The sequence below is a fragment of the Schistocerca americana genome, chromosome 5 (genome assembly GCF_021461395.2).
Source record: "Schistocerca americana isolate TAMUIC-IGC-003095 chromosome 5, iqSchAmer2.1, whole genome shotgun sequence".
NCBI lineage: Eukaryota > Metazoa > Arthropoda > Insecta > Orthoptera > Acrididae > Schistocerca > Schistocerca americana.
In genome coordinates, this window is record NC_060123.1 from 605,894,303 (window position 1) to 605,912,901 (window position 18,599).

Below are 18,599 nucleotides of genomic sequence, written 5' to 3' on the forward strand. Positions count from 1 at the left end.
TGTGTTAAATCCATCTACAATTTGAACATGAATTCACAAGATTTACTTCTTTGTGATTGATACATTGCAGTTTTGTGTTGGTTTTTCTGCCTTTACTTCGTATCCATTGTGTCCTAACTGACACGGGCTCATTTCTTATACACAATGATATCCTGTGGCTCATGTTGTGTAAAATAGCTAGCAACTGCAGATGCTATAGCTTCTGGTTCAGGACATTTTTCACAGTGATGTGCAGTATGCATTCTTGAATTTGCAGATTGTGAACTCCCATGCTGAGAAGCTGAAGAGGTACCTCAGATCATCAGAAACATAAAAAAAGTGAAAGTGAATACTATCCTTGGTATTGGAGTCTTAATTCTACTTCATTTTTAAATCTTTTTATTTATTTTTAAAAAGAATTTTCTGGCTGATGTACCAGTACCACCGAAATATGAAAGTATTTTGACTGCATCTTTCTTGTTACTTTTTAGGCCTTATATGCTAGCATTGCAAAATCAGATCTAGTTTTTAGGTAATGCAGAAATGATCTTCCTAATGAAAAGATTTGAAAGAGTCCACTGGAAGTACCTTTGGAAAGTAGTAAGAGAATGGAATTTTATTTTCAAAGAGCTTGTGTTGGTAAGAGAGTTTGTATTGGTAAGTTGTCATGCATAAAGTTTCAGGTAAAATTTACATTTTTTTCAAGAGGCCAGCTTCCAGAGTAACTTGCACATAAGCAAACCACTGACAGGTTGTGGACAGGTGTAGTAATCGCTATACTGTAATTAGAACCAACCATACATACTAAATGAAAACAGTTACCGTTATACACAAAAGAAACCCTTCACCTCGCAAATTGTTCGTGCCCTGTAGAAATGAATAATGTATGGTTAACCATCATGTTTCACAATCAGTACTATTGTCCTATACACAGCACGATAAAAAAATTGTAAGTTCTCATTTTAAATTCCTTGCCTCTGATGAATTTTTACCTTTCACATAGAGTTGTTTATAATTCTGCATCATAATTCTTAACACTTAGTAAGTAGGAGGTCTGTGTGGCATGCCAGAATTTGATTTGAAAAGTAGATTTCTTTCAAAAAATTGTACATTATTTGTAGTAGGTGTTGATATTAATCATGGCAGGAGCAGACTTCCATTTCTGTTTGACATCTCTGGTTGGCACAGATCTGTGTAAGTTCTGGACTGGGTAAATAATTTATTTGCAACACAGGATGCATACAGTTCAATGCATTAAGACATATTTCCTGTAATTTCTTGTCAGTTCAGCAGTTCGGAATTGCGCCCCACCCCCCACCCCCACCCCACCGAATATTAAATCGTTTCACCAACCAGTCATCTACTTCTCAAGTTCTACAATAATATGAGCCATCTATAAAGCTTTCTTCTTTTGTGTATCACTACTCTGTTTTGTACTTCTTACCCTAGTTATAATGCTACTTGTATAATGGTTGTATTCGAAGAATTTATACTTAAAGTACAATTTTTGAAGCACATTTTGTGTCCACAAAATGCACCCCACCTTCCTCTCCACCCTTCTGGCCTCTCTTTGTGCCAGTGAACTAAAATCTGCTTTTTTGATGCAGGATCGCCAGTTCGATGCTATCTTGTTTCTGACCTGAAATGGTGGTCCAAATCTTGTGCAATCTGACAAATAAGTACACAAAGTAAATTATTTACTTTTAAAACAGCCCAAGAATTCCGGAAGAATCAGTTTTTGCACTTGTCTTTCATTTTAATTAAAAAATTGCAGCATTGCACAAAGAAAGCTTTCTTATATGGTATTTTCTCCTTCCTGTGATCTATATTACAGTTGTTGTTCTAATATTCCTAGGGTGTCAGCCTTTTTTATATACTTTAAATCTGCTATTTAACTGTACTGTGTTGTGTATCTGCTCCATGTAATCATCTTTGTTGAAATTGGAGTTGCCAACTTGAATGTAAAACAAAAACTGAAAAAAGGCTAATTTAACTGGTTGAAACATTCCAAAATTGCAAATAACTAGCAACTACTATTACATGATAATCTAGTAACAAAGTGTTTCACCAGTTTCCATCATATTACCTGATTCTTTTTAGCCAAGAATAGATGCTGGTTACCTATCATTTTTGGTTGAATGTTCAACAAATGTGCCCTTTCTGTGACACATTGAAGATTACAAAAAAAAAAAACAAGTGAGTTTATCATGAATGATTCTGCAGAACACATGAGAGTAGGTGATAGTCTTTGTTACCGTGATAGTCTTTGTTACCCTTAGCCCCAGTGAGAGTTTTTGATGATGCAGCAACCAAAGTTACATGTGTTATGGGCAGTATATTTGTAAAAAACAGAGGAACATGCATGGTCAGCTTATATGTCAGCAGTTCATTATAGAAGTTAAGTGCAATCATTCTAGTGCAGTGTGTGTTTCCTCTTCATAAATTATACAAAAATTACACACATTCGTTGTAACATTTATTTGATGCTTCACGCATGTGCTGTAAGACATCTGTACATATTGCTGAATGGTTTATTTAGCACAGTAGCAAAATCACATATTGGTGAACTGTCAGTTGCTTTGTTATTCTCAATGAGTTTAAAAAATATTGTATAAATTGTGTTGTTGTTGTTGTGGTCTTCACTCCTGAGACTGGTCTGATGCAGCTCTCCATGCTACTCTATCCTGTGCAAGCTTCTTCATCTTCCAGTACTTACTGCAACCTACATCCTTCTGAATCTGCTTAGTGTATTCATCTGTTGGTCTCCCTCTACAATTTTTACCCTCCACGCTGCCCTCCAATGTTAAATTTGTGATCCCCTGATGCCTCAGATGATGTCCTACCAACCGGTCCCTTCTTCTTGTCAGGTTGTGCCACAAACTCCTCTTCTCCCCAATTCTATTCAAAACCTTCTCATTAGTTATGTGATCTACCCATCTAATCTCGTATAAATTAGATTTCTGTAAACTTCTCTGAAATTTTCCTTGTGAAAATAAAACAGCCAACATGTGTGAAAGCTTTAATCCAGGGGTGAATTTTGGAAAGGGAATTTTGGACCGCATTACAAATCTTTTCTTTGTTAACTAAAACAAGCAAGAAACATTAATTTATATTTTGAAGAAAATAAAACAAATCTGAGAGGAAAAAACATTTATTAGACAATTTAATGCAACACAATGCGAGTAGGATGTCTGGTTTCGACTGAACAGAGTCATTGTTGATGTCGACTGTAGATTCTGGTAGAAGAAAAGTGTTTTCCAGATTAATATCAGTAATTGGAGGTCTCATTTGTGATTTGATGTAATTCATCCTATTAAAAGGCTGTTCACACATGCAAGTGTTCGTAAGTACAACAGAGTCCTGTTAATACGAACTAATTGGGACCAGACCTTGTTCAGATTACCGATTTGTTCGGATTAGCCGGAATTACGGTGACTAGTTTCTAGAATGAAGTATACCAAGCAGGTAGGTAGGTAGGTAGGTAGATACATCATGGTAACAAATGGGAACAAGTGTGGGAACAATGGCTCACTCTCACTCCCTGCCCTTGTTGTTGTGCATTGTTGAGATCTTTGTAGTGTCGGAGGTCAGTGAACTGCCAGTTGGCTCGCAAAGTGCTTGGTTATGTTATTTATCTATTGCTGGCACGTATAACAGTTGTATTGTATTCGTTCAGGTGTAGTGGTGTATGTATTTTCGTCATGAGTAAATGGAAACATACAACGTTAACTCTCAAAGAAATACTGAACGCTTTGAAGCAGATAGACAGGGGTGAGCTTAGATACATTCTCATGTATCTAAACTGACAACGGAACTGGGTGTTTGTAAAACAACCATTTGTGGTTGGAAGAAGAACCAAGTGAAGCTTGAACAGTTCTGTGCAACGTCTTCGGGAAAAACACTCGAAGTTCGGCGGACTTTGAAACAGTCCCAGTACAATAAAGTGGATATAACTCTTTTCCTTTGGTTTACACGGGAAAGAGAAAGGGGAACTCCTTTGAGTGGAGCATTGGTTCAGGAGAAGGCTGTTTACATGAACAAATTAATGAATGGTGGTGAGTCTTTTAGTGCAAGTACATGTTGGTTGGACAGATTCAAAAAACGTCATGGAATCCATCAGCTAACAATTACTGGAGAGAAGCTTTCTTCTGACTGTGATGCAGCGAAGGAATACTTGGATGAGTTTGAAAAAATAATAAGAGAAGGAAAGAATTCTCCCCAACAAATTTATAACACTGACGAGACTGGCCTTAATTCTAGGGCATTGCCAGCAAAAAACATGGCATTAAAGCAGGAGACCACGCTCTTGGTTTTAAAATGTGCAAGGATAGTGTGACTTTATTAGCGTGCAGCAACGCTGCTGGTAATCGCGAGCTGCCCTTAATGCTGATCGGCAAATCTGCTAGGCCCAGAGTTTTTAAAAACTGCAACATGAAGTCCCGGCCTATATATTATTGCAACAAGAAAAAAGGATGGATGGATGGTAAGCTGTTCAAATAATGGTTTCACGGCTAGTTTGTTGTCTCCCCGTGCAATCCTTTTGATTGATAACATGCCATCTCACCCCAGTACTGAGGAATTATGTGATAGAGAAATTGTGGCAAAGTTTTTGCCGCCAAATGTTACACCACTTCTACAGCCGATGGACCAGGGTGTACTGCAAACATTAAAACTGATTTACAGAAAACAATTTTAAAAATGCTGATTAAAGATGATAGCATTCTTTTAGTGGACAAAATAAAAGAGACTAATGTGAAGGGTGTTGTTTATTGGGCTGCTGAGGCACGGCAGAATATTTCAGACAATACTCTGAGAAAATCATGGAGAAAACTGCGGATATCTCTTGAATTTCAGGATAACCTAGTTAAAAATAAAGAGGAAAATATACTACAAATAATGCAGACAATCCCTGGATGTGAAGAAGCTAGTGAAGGAGACGTAGACAACGGATGGGGCATGTGTGGAGAACGTTACTAACGCTGATTTAGTTGCTGCTGTGACTCAAGAACAGGAAGAAGTGGACTGCTGTGACAGAAGTGACAATGAGCCTGAAAGTGACAGAGGAGAGCCACACAGTGACACAGCAGAAGCCGTTGACCTCGTGCTATGTTATTTGGAGCAACAGCCCACTCTTACACCTGCTGCTTTGATGTTTGAGACGATGGCACAACAATGCGTCATATAACAGACTGTCTTCCTTACGCCAAAAAACAGTGACTGAATTTTTATCATCTAAAGAGTAGGGATAAAATGTCCACTGCATTTTAGTACGTTTGACAGCTTTTCTTTCATTGTTATGCATTGTTTAAAAGTAATGTTTTCTTGCCAACCTTCTAATACATATTTACTGTAGTGTGTAAATTAAAATAGTGTGTATGTACAGCAGTTTACCACACAGTTTTCCATACTAACATTTTTCATGTTCAGATTAACCGAAATTTCGGATTACCGGGACATTGCTGTACTGAAAATAAAGTATGTTTGCAAAACGTGGGATATTTCTTCTTGGACAAATATGTTCTATAGTCCACACATCTAGTAATAGGTATTTTTGACAAACACTGTTTCCTTTCTGGACCCACAGTCTCCACAACTTTTTTAAAGCATTCATTCATCAACCATTTTGCTGTCAGAATATGGTTGGTTTTCTCCTCCAGTATAATAGCTAGATTACTTGGACAAAATTCGTGGTTGGTGTGATGAATGGCAGCTAGCACTGAATGTAGGAACTGTAAGTTAATACAGATGAGTAGGAAAATCAATTCCGTAATGTTCAAATACAGCATTAGTAGAGTGCTACTTGACACAACACCTAGATTAAATATCTAGACAGAACACTGCAAAGCAGTATGAAATGGAATGGAATGAGCATGTAAGGACTGCAGTGGGGAAGGTGAATGGCCGACTTCAGTTTATTTGGAGAGTTTTAGGAAAGTGTGGTTCGTCTGTAAAGGAGAATGCATGTAGAACATCAGTGTGACCCATTATTGGGTACTGCTAGTGTGTTTGGGATCACCACCAGGTAAGGTTACCAGAAAACATCAAAGAAATTCGGAGGGGGGGGCTGCTAGATTTATTATTGGTAGGTTCAATCAACGTGCAAGTTATTATGCAGATGCTTCAGGAACTCAAATGGAAATACCTGGATATAAGGTGAGACATTCTATTTTAGGAACCTATATAGAAAATTTAAAAAGCTGGCATTTGAAGCTGATTGCAGAACTAGTTTACTGCTGCCAACATACACTTAGCATGAGGTCCATGAAGGTAAGAGGAATTAGGGCTAGTATAGAGGCACAAAGTTAAACGCAAAAACAGACATAATGTCTGAAGGGCTACCACAATCGCTGGTTATACAGTGTTGCTTACAATCCGTCTTGATTCACATGACCGGTTTTGGATGAGGACTGTTCTAGAGGAACCGAAACTGGTCATGTGAATAAACATTTTTGCAATCAAGACGGATTATAAGTAACATTATACATAATCGTTTTTCCCTTACTCTATTTACGAGTGAGACATGAAAGAAAATGACTAGCAGTTGTATAGTATATCCTCCGTCAATCAAGGTGGATTGCGGAGTATTTATGTAGACATAGAAGTACTGTGTAACTCACTTTTACAGGTCCTGTATTCATTTTTGTAAATGTTTGTTGTTGTGTGGAAAGTTTTCTTTTTAAGTAGTTTACCTCATCTTGTTGAAATCGTCCTTTGCAATTAGACATAATTGCATGTTTAGTTTCGTAATGCCATTTATGTTATACTCTTTTGAAACGGCGATAAATTTGTTGCATTTCAAGCATGTGGGATTTGTTTTAAACTCCAAGTTTACTAGTTGATGCCATTCCAAGTTTTCATCTGGAGCTGAAACAAATATATTTTTTTCCTTAAGTCAAAAACAAAGGCAGAAAAGAAATTGGAAACACATTTAGAATCTGCAGATGAAACCCATTCTTATGATATTTCACATGACCCAGCCGTCTTGTTTTTTATTTTAAATTCTCCACTTTAGCTTCTTTTGCTATTAATGATTTTTGAAACTGTTCATTGGTTGCTGAAAAGAAGACGACGAGAGGGGAGGGGAGGGGGAGATATATCTACCCATTGTAACTGAATACATAAAGGCAAGCCTACTAAAATTAAAGACAAATGTCACGGATTGTTGATAATAATAAAAACTGGGTTTACTTACCCGAACTGATAGTAGGTCTTGTGTGATAAAATGTGCACCACTTGTACACAAAAAGAGATGTAAGATTAAGGATAGCAGGGCTGAGAGTTCTATGGAATTTATTGGCTATGTCGGATGCTTGTCTCATCTGTGCAGCAGACAAATGAATTCTGTTCCACAGTTCATACTCTCCCTGTGTGATGGGCCAAGATGGGCTGTATATATTCAAGATAGCACATGGGCTTTTCAAAATAAACCTAACATTGTGAGGTGTTTTCCCTGCAAAACGTAGAAGGAAATTGAATGATAGTTAAGTGCACTAAAATATTCCTGTTGTAATGGAATATGGGACAAACAATGCTTGATGGAAAGCTCTTCTGGTTCCCCCATCCCCTACCCCCCTCATGAAACAGAAGGTAAACATTTTGTTTGTATGAAACTACTTCATGGCCACAAGGTAGCACACCTTGGTCCATGTGTGACACACGGGTCAAAGAGTTACCACTCGTACTTTAGTCAGATCGCACCTGTGAAAGACCGGCACGTAGCTCCTTAAATTTTAATCAGGTACACTTGAACAGGAATCTTTATTTATGCAACACATTTAATTCTTTTTGTGAACATTATCGCTAAACATGTAAATAACTCAATTGAATTGTATACTAATTGCTTCCATTGTTTCATTAATTTATAGGTTAATATGATGAAGGCTCAGATGAAATCTGGGAAGCAGAGAAGCAGGGAAAATGCTGGTGGAGATGATGCAGCACCTACTTCATCTAAAAACAAATGGTGTTATTGTGTTGACAACAGGTCTTCGCAAAAAAAGGGAGGAGATCTTGAAGAAAATGAGTTTGTAAAAATGCATATGAGTGAACTGCAAGCAATGAAAAACAGACTTGCAACAGCTGAAGAAACAGAAAAGAAACTGAGTGGCAAATTGGAATATTCTGAGAGCAAACTTAAGGATGAGAAGCAGCATGTAGCAGAACTTGAAAGTCATGTAAATGATATTACACAGAAACTGAAAGACATTCAGGTGAAGCACCACCAGGCAGAGGAAAAGATTTGTAAAATGGAGAATTCATATAGAACTGCTTGCCACACACTTCAAGAATCCATACGAAAATCTAAAGAACTTAAAAAAGAAAATGAGCAGCTGAAAGAGTTGGATAAGAAAAGAAAAACAGAGATGCAACAAATGGCAACAAAATTAACTGAAGCTTACAGTCAGGCCAAGTCTGGGCAGAAGCAGCCAGAAGAAGCACATTATCTGCAAACTGGTGTACAAATGGAGCAAGATGCACAGGTGAGTTAATTATTACTTTAATTATTTGTCAAACAATGGAAAGTCCAGCATGGAGTAACAACAATATTACGAAAAAGATACGTTGCTACTCACCATATAGAGGAGAGGAGACATAGTCATGGACAGACACAATGGAAAGCCTGTTATATTTGGTCAGAGATTGACGACACCATACTCACATTCCTTCAGAACCTCAACACCTTCTCCCCCACATGCTTCACTTGGTTCTCCTCAACCCAACAAGCTACCTCCCTTAATGTTGACCTGCACCTCAAGGATGGCCCTATCAGTACCTCTGTCCATATCGAAACTACCAACCACCAGCAATACATCCAGTTTCAAATTTGCCACCCATTCCATACCAAGGAGTCCCTTTCATGTGCCCTAGCCACCCAGGGTCATCACATCTCTAGTGACAAGTGGTCACTTTCCAAGTATACAAAAGGTCTCACTGAGGCAGCCACAGATCAAAATTATCACTACCAACCTTGTACAGATGATCTCCCGTGCATTCTCTCCCCACCACCACTAGTACACCAGTGTGGTTGCAGGTGTTTCCTACCCCATCAAAGGCAGGACTACCTGTGAAAACAGTTATGTGATCTACAAACTGACCTGCAACAACTATGTTTCTGTCTATATGGGCATATAGCTGACGGCATGTTTTTCTGCATGAATGGCCATGGACAAACTGTGGTCAAGAGACAGCTAGATGACTCAGTTGCTGAGAATGCTGTCCAACACTGTGTGCTTCACTTCAGCTACAACTTTACAGCTTGCACCATCTGGACACTTCGTAATGGCACCAACTCTTCTGAACTGCACAGGCATTAAGTCCTATGTTCCCATAAACTCTGCCCTCCTCCCCCTGGCTCAGTTTCCACTAGTTCCTTTCCTCCACCCACCTGTCCCCCTTCTCTGCACCCATTCCAGCACTACAGAGCCTTCTATTCCACCAAGACACCCACTAGTCTTTTTCCCCTTTTCTACTTCTAAGCATTTCATCAACTTATCAAAAAACGCACACTTGCACAAAAATGTGACAATGAGGGTGGACTATAGTTTCAGAATAAATGATGATGATTTAATTATAAACAATGTAAGAAAAGATAGATTGCTACTTACCATAAAGATGACACGCTAAGTTGCAGACAGGCACAATTAAGACACTTGCACATAATCTTTCACCCACAGCCTTGGTCAGAAAAAGGGAAACATACACCAATGCATTTTGGTCCAAACTGCTGGAGTTCGCGGTCATGTGTGCATGAAGTGTGCTTGCTTGTGTGATCGAATGGTTTGTGTTTCCCTTTTCCAAAGAAGGTGTGGCTGAAAGCTTATGTGTAAATGTCTTTCAATAGTACCTGCCTGCAACTTAATATGTCATAAGTGTGATAAGTAGCAATCTATCTTATCCTACATTGTTGATAGTTCTACCTGGAATTCCCATTGTTTGCAGAATTAAATTATATTAGTAATTGACACTTAATTGCCTATCTGGTGGAAATGTGTGCGTGAAAACATTTGATGATGTCAATGTATCCCTTATAGTTTTCAGTATCTGCTGTTTGAATGTCATCATTCTTCCTGCTTTGCTGTTGTTTTGGTGGTGGAATGGTACCAGTGTCGAGTGGTGATCACATTTCTTATGACAGAAATTCTCCAACTATTTCAGTCTAAATCATGGTTCATTGTCATAAACTAAGATATGGTGATGACCTTTAGTTCTCATTATCCCCCATTGACCATATGTAAAAAGGCTAGAATTCAATGTCTCAACACTGTGGGAAGGACAACACAATGCTGTCAATCATTGGTGGTGGAAGTTATTACACTTAGATAGTTGTAATATATCAGTAAGAAGGCCTGAAGCTGTGTATCTAGATGGTATTTTACTGACCATACTATGCATATTCCCCTGGCAACCATTGCTACGACGGGGTCATCACATGTAGTGTGAGTGATGGTCTCTAATGTTATTGGGAAGTAGTAGTTGTCTTGCTGAAGCTCTAAATCTAATTGCAAGTAGACAGCTTCACACGAGAGAAGCTAATGGCACTTGCGACAAATTGGGTCAACTGTTATCAGCTGTCATGGTCCCATCCAGTGACACCTTCTGTGCAAGATTAAAGTGGCACTAGCTTCTCTAACAGTACTTGCAGAGATATAGTTGCTTGTTTGACCCTACAGAGCAGCTTTCAGCTGTGTACTCCTGCATTTTTGGCAATTTTGACTAATTTCTGACAGAATTTTCATGAAAGAAACAAAACTAGGCCATCTTGAACAACTTTAAGTGTTTGCCTATGTGAAACAGAGGCAAGTCAACGGAAGAAGTAGATATTTTTATTTATTTATTTTGGGGGGTGGGGATTAGCTTTCTATATCTCCAGAAATAAGTATGTGGTGTACAAATTGAAGCAAAGTTGGATGATTTTTGAAGAGACAGAGACAGTGTGTTTAGCCAACTTTTACAAAAAGGTATCTTCTGAAAACACTTTTAAACTGTTTACATTAGAAAAGACAATGTTCCAAACCATCTAAAAAAGTAGGTTTTGGCTTTGCAGTGCAATCATATAAAGCCCTAAAAAGCTGCAACATGGGTTATCTACTGAAACAATGCCCATGTTCTGCTGGTACTAAAATCTGACATTTTTTTATCAGGTTTTACAATTGAGGCACTGAGAACTGTAAGGACCTAAAGCACACAGTCATAGATTTTGAGACAGTAGAATGTATGCATGCTCCTGACAGGTTCACATTATTTATGTGAACATTCACAAAAAGCTGATTTGCAGATTTCTCAGATATTCAGTTCCATATGGGCCCAAAACACAAAGCATAATTTTGTTGTTCTGCAGTGCTCAATTTTTATCTAAGGTTGCCAACGTAATTTAGTTGCAAGTATATTTTTGTTCTAATTTACAAGTTTGGAGAAATTAATTTCCCATCTTCAGAAGCCTATAACATAAGGGATATTACAAACCAGCAATGTAGGAAAAGACAGATTGCTACTTACCGTAAAGAACACACATTAAGTTGCAGTCGGGCACAATTAAGACACTTACATAAAGCTTTCGGCCACAGCCTTCATTAGAAAAAAACACACACACAAACAAAAGAAAGTTAAGTTGCATTAACTTTGTAATTAATCTGACAATTGAAGAAGGAAAAGTAGCTATTATACGCGCAAACGAAGTTGACACTCAGCGAGGTGGCTGATAGGAGTGACTGTTAAAGCATTTCTCATTTACAGTCGCTCCCATCAGCCAGTGCACCGGGTGTCAACTTTGTTTGCATGAGTAATACTCATGTATGTACTCATGTCTACTAAGGTCATGCAGTGCTCAATATGCACATAAATGAGGTGCAATGTGTAGAATTTAATTAATTAAAATCCTTAGCCAATATAAGTGTGTGTGTGTGTGTGTGTGTGTGTGTGTGTGTGTGTGTGTGTGTGTGTAAGGAGCGTGCTATAGGAGACCCTGGCAATCGTGGGGGATTCACCCACGTTGTTAGTTGCACCCTGCTGTTTCGTGGTATTGCGCACGGAAGGATGTCAGAACTTTTCTACAGTGAACCTCATCATCATTCATTCAGGTAGGGGCACATTTGCAGGCCCACTAAAATCCTACACTTGCTTACTCAGTTGAACTTAGCATCTAGAGGCAGACAGTATCTTCAAAGCCCAAAAACTGCTTAAAGCTACGCTCGTCCATGGATACCCTGTTTGTGTAGAGGCTCATCGAACACTGAATTCTTCACATGCTGCCATATACACTCGACTGATTGATGATATGACTGAGGTAGTTATACAACATTACCTCTCTGATCAGGTTATAAAGATGGTTGATTCAGAATTCATGCCTACCCACACCTATTCCTAATGTTTGGTTGAGCGGAGCTCCCATCAAAGATCAAGGCAGGCTGTGAAGTCATCATTGTCAGCCTTGGCGTACCGAAGAACCCAATGCGTTGGTACCAATGACAGCATTATAACCATACTCACATATCCTGTCAAAACACAGCCAAATGTGTATCTTGTGTCAAGAATGTTCTTGAGGGAGATTGCTGCCCTCCTTATCCTCACTGTATCAATTGCACTGGCAACCATGGTGCTTCACCCCGCAAATGCCCTATGTACCTCAACAAGAGTGCTCTTCAGTAGATTGGGTAAGGGAAAAGCTACCCCTTCAGTGTTGCTCACAAAATGTTAGCTAGCCAAAGGCCTTGCGTACCACAATTCACCAGTTACGGTACTGTTGTTGCTACGTCACAGCCCATGAAAGATGTGACCATGCAAACATGTGACCTCCAGTTCCATGGTCTGGTTGTGAAATCACTTAGTGCTATGGTGACATCCTCACCTCCGCCAACTACAGTTGCTCAAGCACCAAAACCGCTCTTCCCACACTGATGAAGTCACTTCTGATGCAACCAGAAGAATGGAAATTTAAAAATGAATACTCCTGGGATTACTTTCTGCACTCCTCAAGTCAGCAAACATCTGGGTCCACATCTGGAAAATGCAAAGGTACTAAGTAGTCAAACAGTCATTCTTCCCCTTCTGCATCTCTAAAATCCTCTAAAACAGTGACATTACATGGCACCTCTGTGTGGTTGACCTCCATTTCACTGGTGTGGATCACCAACAAATTTTCCACCCTGAAGTTAGCTTACTGACCCAGGGAGGTTATTGGTACATCTCAAGAAATAATGGAACAGGATTCTTCAGTCTCGGAACCCTGTAGTTGTACGCAACCGAAATCTTGATCTCTTACACTACACTCCAGTCCGTCTCGACCTTCCTTCCAAGAAAGTAACTCTAGCTCAAGGGGGAGTCAAGAGCTCATTCTGGTTGACATCTGTAGCCAAACCATTTCATTGAACACCCAGCTTATCCATTGCTGTCTGTCTTTCTCTCCCCTGTTATACCTTTCCTCTTTGTAATACCTACAAACCCTTTCCTTTGCTCTCACTAAGGCAGATATTCTGCTCAGCTCACTCTAACCTTTCTACTACTCATCGACTTCAGTCCTCAACACCCCATTTGGGGCTCTCTCAGAACCTGCCCGAGAGGCTCTCTTCTGGCTGATACTCTCAACCAGCTTACTCTGTTTCTCTAAACCCTGGTGAACCCACATTTCTTTAAGATTCCACACACGCTCTCACCTAGATCCCCCTTGGGCTGCACTGCACAGCTTACCCACCATCTAGAGTAATCTGTCCTCTCCGACACACATTCAAGTGATCATTTCCCATGCGTAATTAGTCTGCTGATTCATGTCCCATCTGTGCGCAAGACCAACTGGCAGCTGTATGAAGCCGACTGGAGGCTCTACTCTTCACTGGCAACCTTTGATGAACAACATTTCCACAGCATTGATGTTCAGGTAGAGTATGCATGGCATGAGCCATAGGATATGCCGACATCATCAGCAACCTCTCTAATGGTGATTCGGTGATTTTCCTGAACTAATTTATTTACTTCTTTTACATGGTCATCAGTAAAGGTGCACTATGGTGTCTAGGGAGGTCATCGTCTTTGCGACCGTCTTTGAAATGTTTATACTGCTCATATACTCTGTGTTGCTCATAATAAATTCATCAAATGCCACTGTCAACATTCTGAATGTGATGCTGCACTGTATTCTATTTTTTCAAACAAAATTTAACTCAGATGCTTTGCTCCACCTTTTTCAAAAGTAAAACTTCGCATAGCTCTCAAAAACATATTTAACCTTTTTGACTGTCAACAATAAACCAGATACACAAAACCATTGAAAATGCAAACATACATCAGGAAGATGTGTACCAACAAGATTAAAAAACGTTTTGAAAATCAGATGTATAGAATTAAAAGAAATTCCAATTGCTTTTCTATCGTACCATGTAGCAAATAGTTTTAGAGAAAATTTCAAAAAGTTCTTGATTGATTTACTTCAACTTTCTGCACACAATACTCTCAATACTCTAATAAACATTCAGACGGATGGACAAAACCTATTAGTTTTTCTAAACAACAGTGTACAGGTCTTCTGTTAAAACCGACTGTAAGAAAGAAAATGCTGTGCTGTAGAAATGGTGATTTAATTTTCTTTCTAGTAGTCAGTTTTAACTGTGATATCAGAGCATTTAAACCATCTTTATCCTGATATATAATTTTAAACAAAATGGGTGAACATGAAATACTACGAATACTGACCCAGCATTGGAATACTATGGCATTAATGATATCCTTCTGACATGGATGGAGACTGTCCTCCACAACAGAAAGCAGCAAGTCCCATTGACAGACTGTGTCACTGGAATGAAACTAAACTCGGGATGGGATCCCACTTGAAGTGGTAAAAGTGTGCTGATCAAGAATCAAAACCCAACCTTGCGAGGCACTATTCGGCTTTATTCTTCTCATTCCCTTTTTAACAAAAAATAGGAAAGTTGTATTTATTGGTTATCTGCTTATGATGGAATCTGAAACATCAAAAACTTTGTAATCGTACCAATTTACAGATTAAAACCATGCGTAACATTGTCATTGAAGCTACTGTCCTCACAGATACATCAGCTGGAGAAGTCTCTCTCATACCCCATGCACCAATGATACCAAATGATTTACCCATTCATTTTAAGCAACTTCAGTTACCAATCAAGGTTTTCTTTTGCAGAACCAATAACCAAGGCTCAGTCGGAGAGAGGGGACGGCGCGCGCGCACGCACGCACGCACACACACACACACACACACACACACACACACACACACACACACACACAGAGAGAGAGAGAGAGAGAGAGAGAGAGAGAGAGAGAGAGAGAGAGAGAGAGAGATCAAATTCCCATTTATATTCGCTAGTGGTAACTGTAAAAGTCTTCCTGAAAATAATGGATCTTGTTGATTAATACTCTCTGCTCCATCAAAATCTCTTGTTTTACTTTCTGTATCTAGTACTTAACTGTGTTTATATTGACATACAAGTTACAGTGCCACTTCCCTCTAGTATCTGGTGTGGACCACAAAATTATGCTTGTCAAACTAAATATTATGGCATTAATGATATCCTTCGGACATGGATGCAGACTGTCCTTCACAACAGAAAGCAGCAAGTCACATTGACAGACTGTGTCACTGGAATGAAACTAAACTTGGGATGGGATCCCACTAGGAGTGGTAAAAGTGTACTGATCAAGAATCAAAACCCAACCTTGTGAGACATAGATGAGATCATAGCCAAACAGACCTGTAACTTGTCCACGGCACACAGTATGAGTCTTAATCTTATGAAATCTCATTTATGTATTTTCAAACAAACAAAAAATACCTGTTAACAACATGAAGTAGATGTTAAAGATCGTAAATTAAGTAAAACACAATGCGCAAACTTCTTTGAGGTTCGAAATGGACCATCAGATGGGCCATTGCACTTGAAATGAGTTTCTACTCTAACTACACAATAGCACACTATTTGTAGATATTATGCACTTTTTGAGCTAAAGTCCTTGTCTGCTATTTGGTACATTGACACTTCTGAGAAAGAGGCTCAGTCAGAATTTGATTAAATAACTTACAGAATAAATGTAAATACTCCTCTTGCTGCCAATGAGACTGCAGCATTTGTCTAATTTGGGGACAGAGGTCCTCAGATTCTTTACTAGGCAGTAAAGACACTATTTCTTAATACTTCTTTCTTGATTTATTTTTACAGTTTAATTAACTTCTTTTCATAAAAAGACATGCTAGGTGCGATGTGTCACATACAACAGCTTAAAATAGGCCGCCAATTACTATCTCCAGACTGACTGATTTGGCATGCATTCAGTTCTGTATAATATAGCATTGTCTTCCAGAATTTTCTACAAGTTAGTTTATCAAAATAAGTGTAATAGTGACATCTGGTTTTTATAACAGTGAAAAATTTAAGCAAAACTATGTATCTTTTTATAGTTACAAAAATCTGAGAGTCACAATAGTAGCAAAAGAATGTTTTATGTTGTCCTAAAATAAAATTTATTATTTTCAAAATATGTAATGTCGCAAGGTTTGTTTACATATTGCTGTGTTAAAATTTTACATGAAGAGAAATTGTGTCTGGTGAAGTTAATTGTTTTTTGAATATACGGAAGACTATTTGTCTGAAGAATAAGAAATTAAGATTTTTCATAGCTTATATGAAATTTGGAATTTTGTTGAATCTATGTGGTGGCATGTATGATAAATTATGTAAATGAAATCAATGCTAATTACAACTTTTAAAGATACTAGTTCTTCTTGAATATAGAATTTCGCAAAGTGAAATGTCCAATTTTTGTAATGTTGTATTTTCAAATTGTAATTCACAAATTTTTTTTAAAATTTGAGATAGGTAAGTTTGGAAAGGAATGTAATCTCATAAATACTTCAAGAGTAAAAGGATTTATGACATTTATCTAATCGCAATAAATGTTGCACAAATAGATGTGGAATTGTATCTTTCGGTTGACAAAGTGTGTGGTATCGTAAGCCCTGATTGGTCCAGAAACCCCTATCTTAGTTTGTTATAGGTTCCATTTGGAAAAAAAGTTAAAATGAAGTCAGTGCACAGATAAACTAATAAAGAAGTTTAGTTCAGTGTATTTTGCTCTCAGAAGTCTCTCTTATTGAGTTGATCTGAAGACAAGGATATTGGCCTGCTCCCCATATTTTCACTACTACTTTTCTTATAAAATTATCTTTTGTGGTAGTGTACCTGAAACAAACATAACATTTATTTAGCAAAAATCAAGCAGTAAGAATATTGTGTAAAGTACATGACCTCACGACTTGCAGAGGCCTTTTAAAGGGTCTTGGAATCCTTATGTTAGCATCTTGGTTCATTTACTCCTTGGTGGTTTTTATTGTTGTTGATTAAAATTAAATTCAGTTGATCTGTAATTTCACAATGTCAATACAAGATGCAAAAGTATTTTTCATGTAGATTTCGCTTCGTTCTCTAGGGTTCAGTGTGGAGTTTCCTTATTTTGGTTGGGAGTTATCATACAAACTGCCATCTAAGATAAATTAAGAAATGGTTAATATGTACCAGTTAAAAATATTTAAAAAAATACCTTGACTACTCCGTGACAGAGTATTTAAATTCAAGCATCGCAAATGTAAGGTGAACAGCAACTGTCTAATGTAAATGAGGAAGCAGCAGCAGATTTTTCAAAGCAGTCACTTTCTTTCAAATTTGCAAGGATAAATTAGCTGACATAAACTCAAATAGCATAAGTCTATTGTTAATTCAGTATGCAAATTAAGTATTTGTTAACAGTTTTGTTTGCAAGGCCATCATGCGCAGCAAGCACAGAAATATTTGTTTCATGAATAAAAACTGCCTATTCTTTCTGCAATGCATTTTATTTGTTCTTAAATGCACTCTAAAATGATGCATTTTTTTTTTTGTTTCGATGTGCGATATTTGTAGATTGTAAAACAGTTCACATCTTGTTTTTTACATAAATAATTACTTGCAGTTATTTGAGTTTTTAGCTGACATCTGTGTTTGCTCTCATCTGTTCACACACTGTAACTTCATTTGTGAAGCATGAAAATTACACACAATCAATCACAAACACTTCCCTCCAGTACTAAATTGACAATTCCTCGATGCCTCAAAAGTGTCGTATCAAACAATCCAGTTTTTAGTCGAGCAACACAACGAATTTCTACTCTCCCCAGTTCTGTTGAATACCTTCTCATTAATTACCTAATCTTCCCATCTAATGTTCTGCAGTCTTCTGTAGAACACATTTCAAAGGCTTCTGTTTTCTACTTGTCTGAAATGCTTATTGTCCATATTTCGATTTGGTATGAGATGTAAAAGCCAAATGCCTTCAGAACAGACTTCTTAGCACTTAGTCGTATTAGATGTAGATACATATCTCTTTTTTTAGAATGTATTTTCTTGCTATTGCTAGTCTTAATTATATCAGTTATTTTACTGCCCAAGTAGCAAAACTCATCTACTGCTTTTAGTCTCTCATTTTGTAATCTAGTTACCCAGCATAACCGGAGTTTATTATACTACATTTCATTACCTTTGTTTTGCTTTTGTTGATGTTCGTGGAGTCTCTGGCAGAATTATAATTACTTTTGAAAATTTTTCTTAGGTTTAATTTACTGCTTT

At 37.9% G+C, this 18,599-nt stretch overlaps 1 protein-coding gene across 5 annotated transcripts in view; it reads left to right on the top strand.

Annotated features, from left to right (window-relative positions):
* LOC124615566 (centrosomin) overlaps positions 1-18,599 on the top strand; it is a 406,915-nt gene that overhangs the window by 322,020 nt on the left and 66,296 nt on the right. For all 5 annotated transcript variants that reach the window (XM_047143545.1, XM_047143548.1, XM_047143544.1 and 2 more), the window contains exon 8: positions 7,845-8,459. In XM_047143545.1, the coding sequence (XP_046999501.1) occupies positions 7,845-8,459 (615 nt within the window). The remainder of the gene's footprint in view (positions 1-7,844; positions 8,460-18,599) is intronic.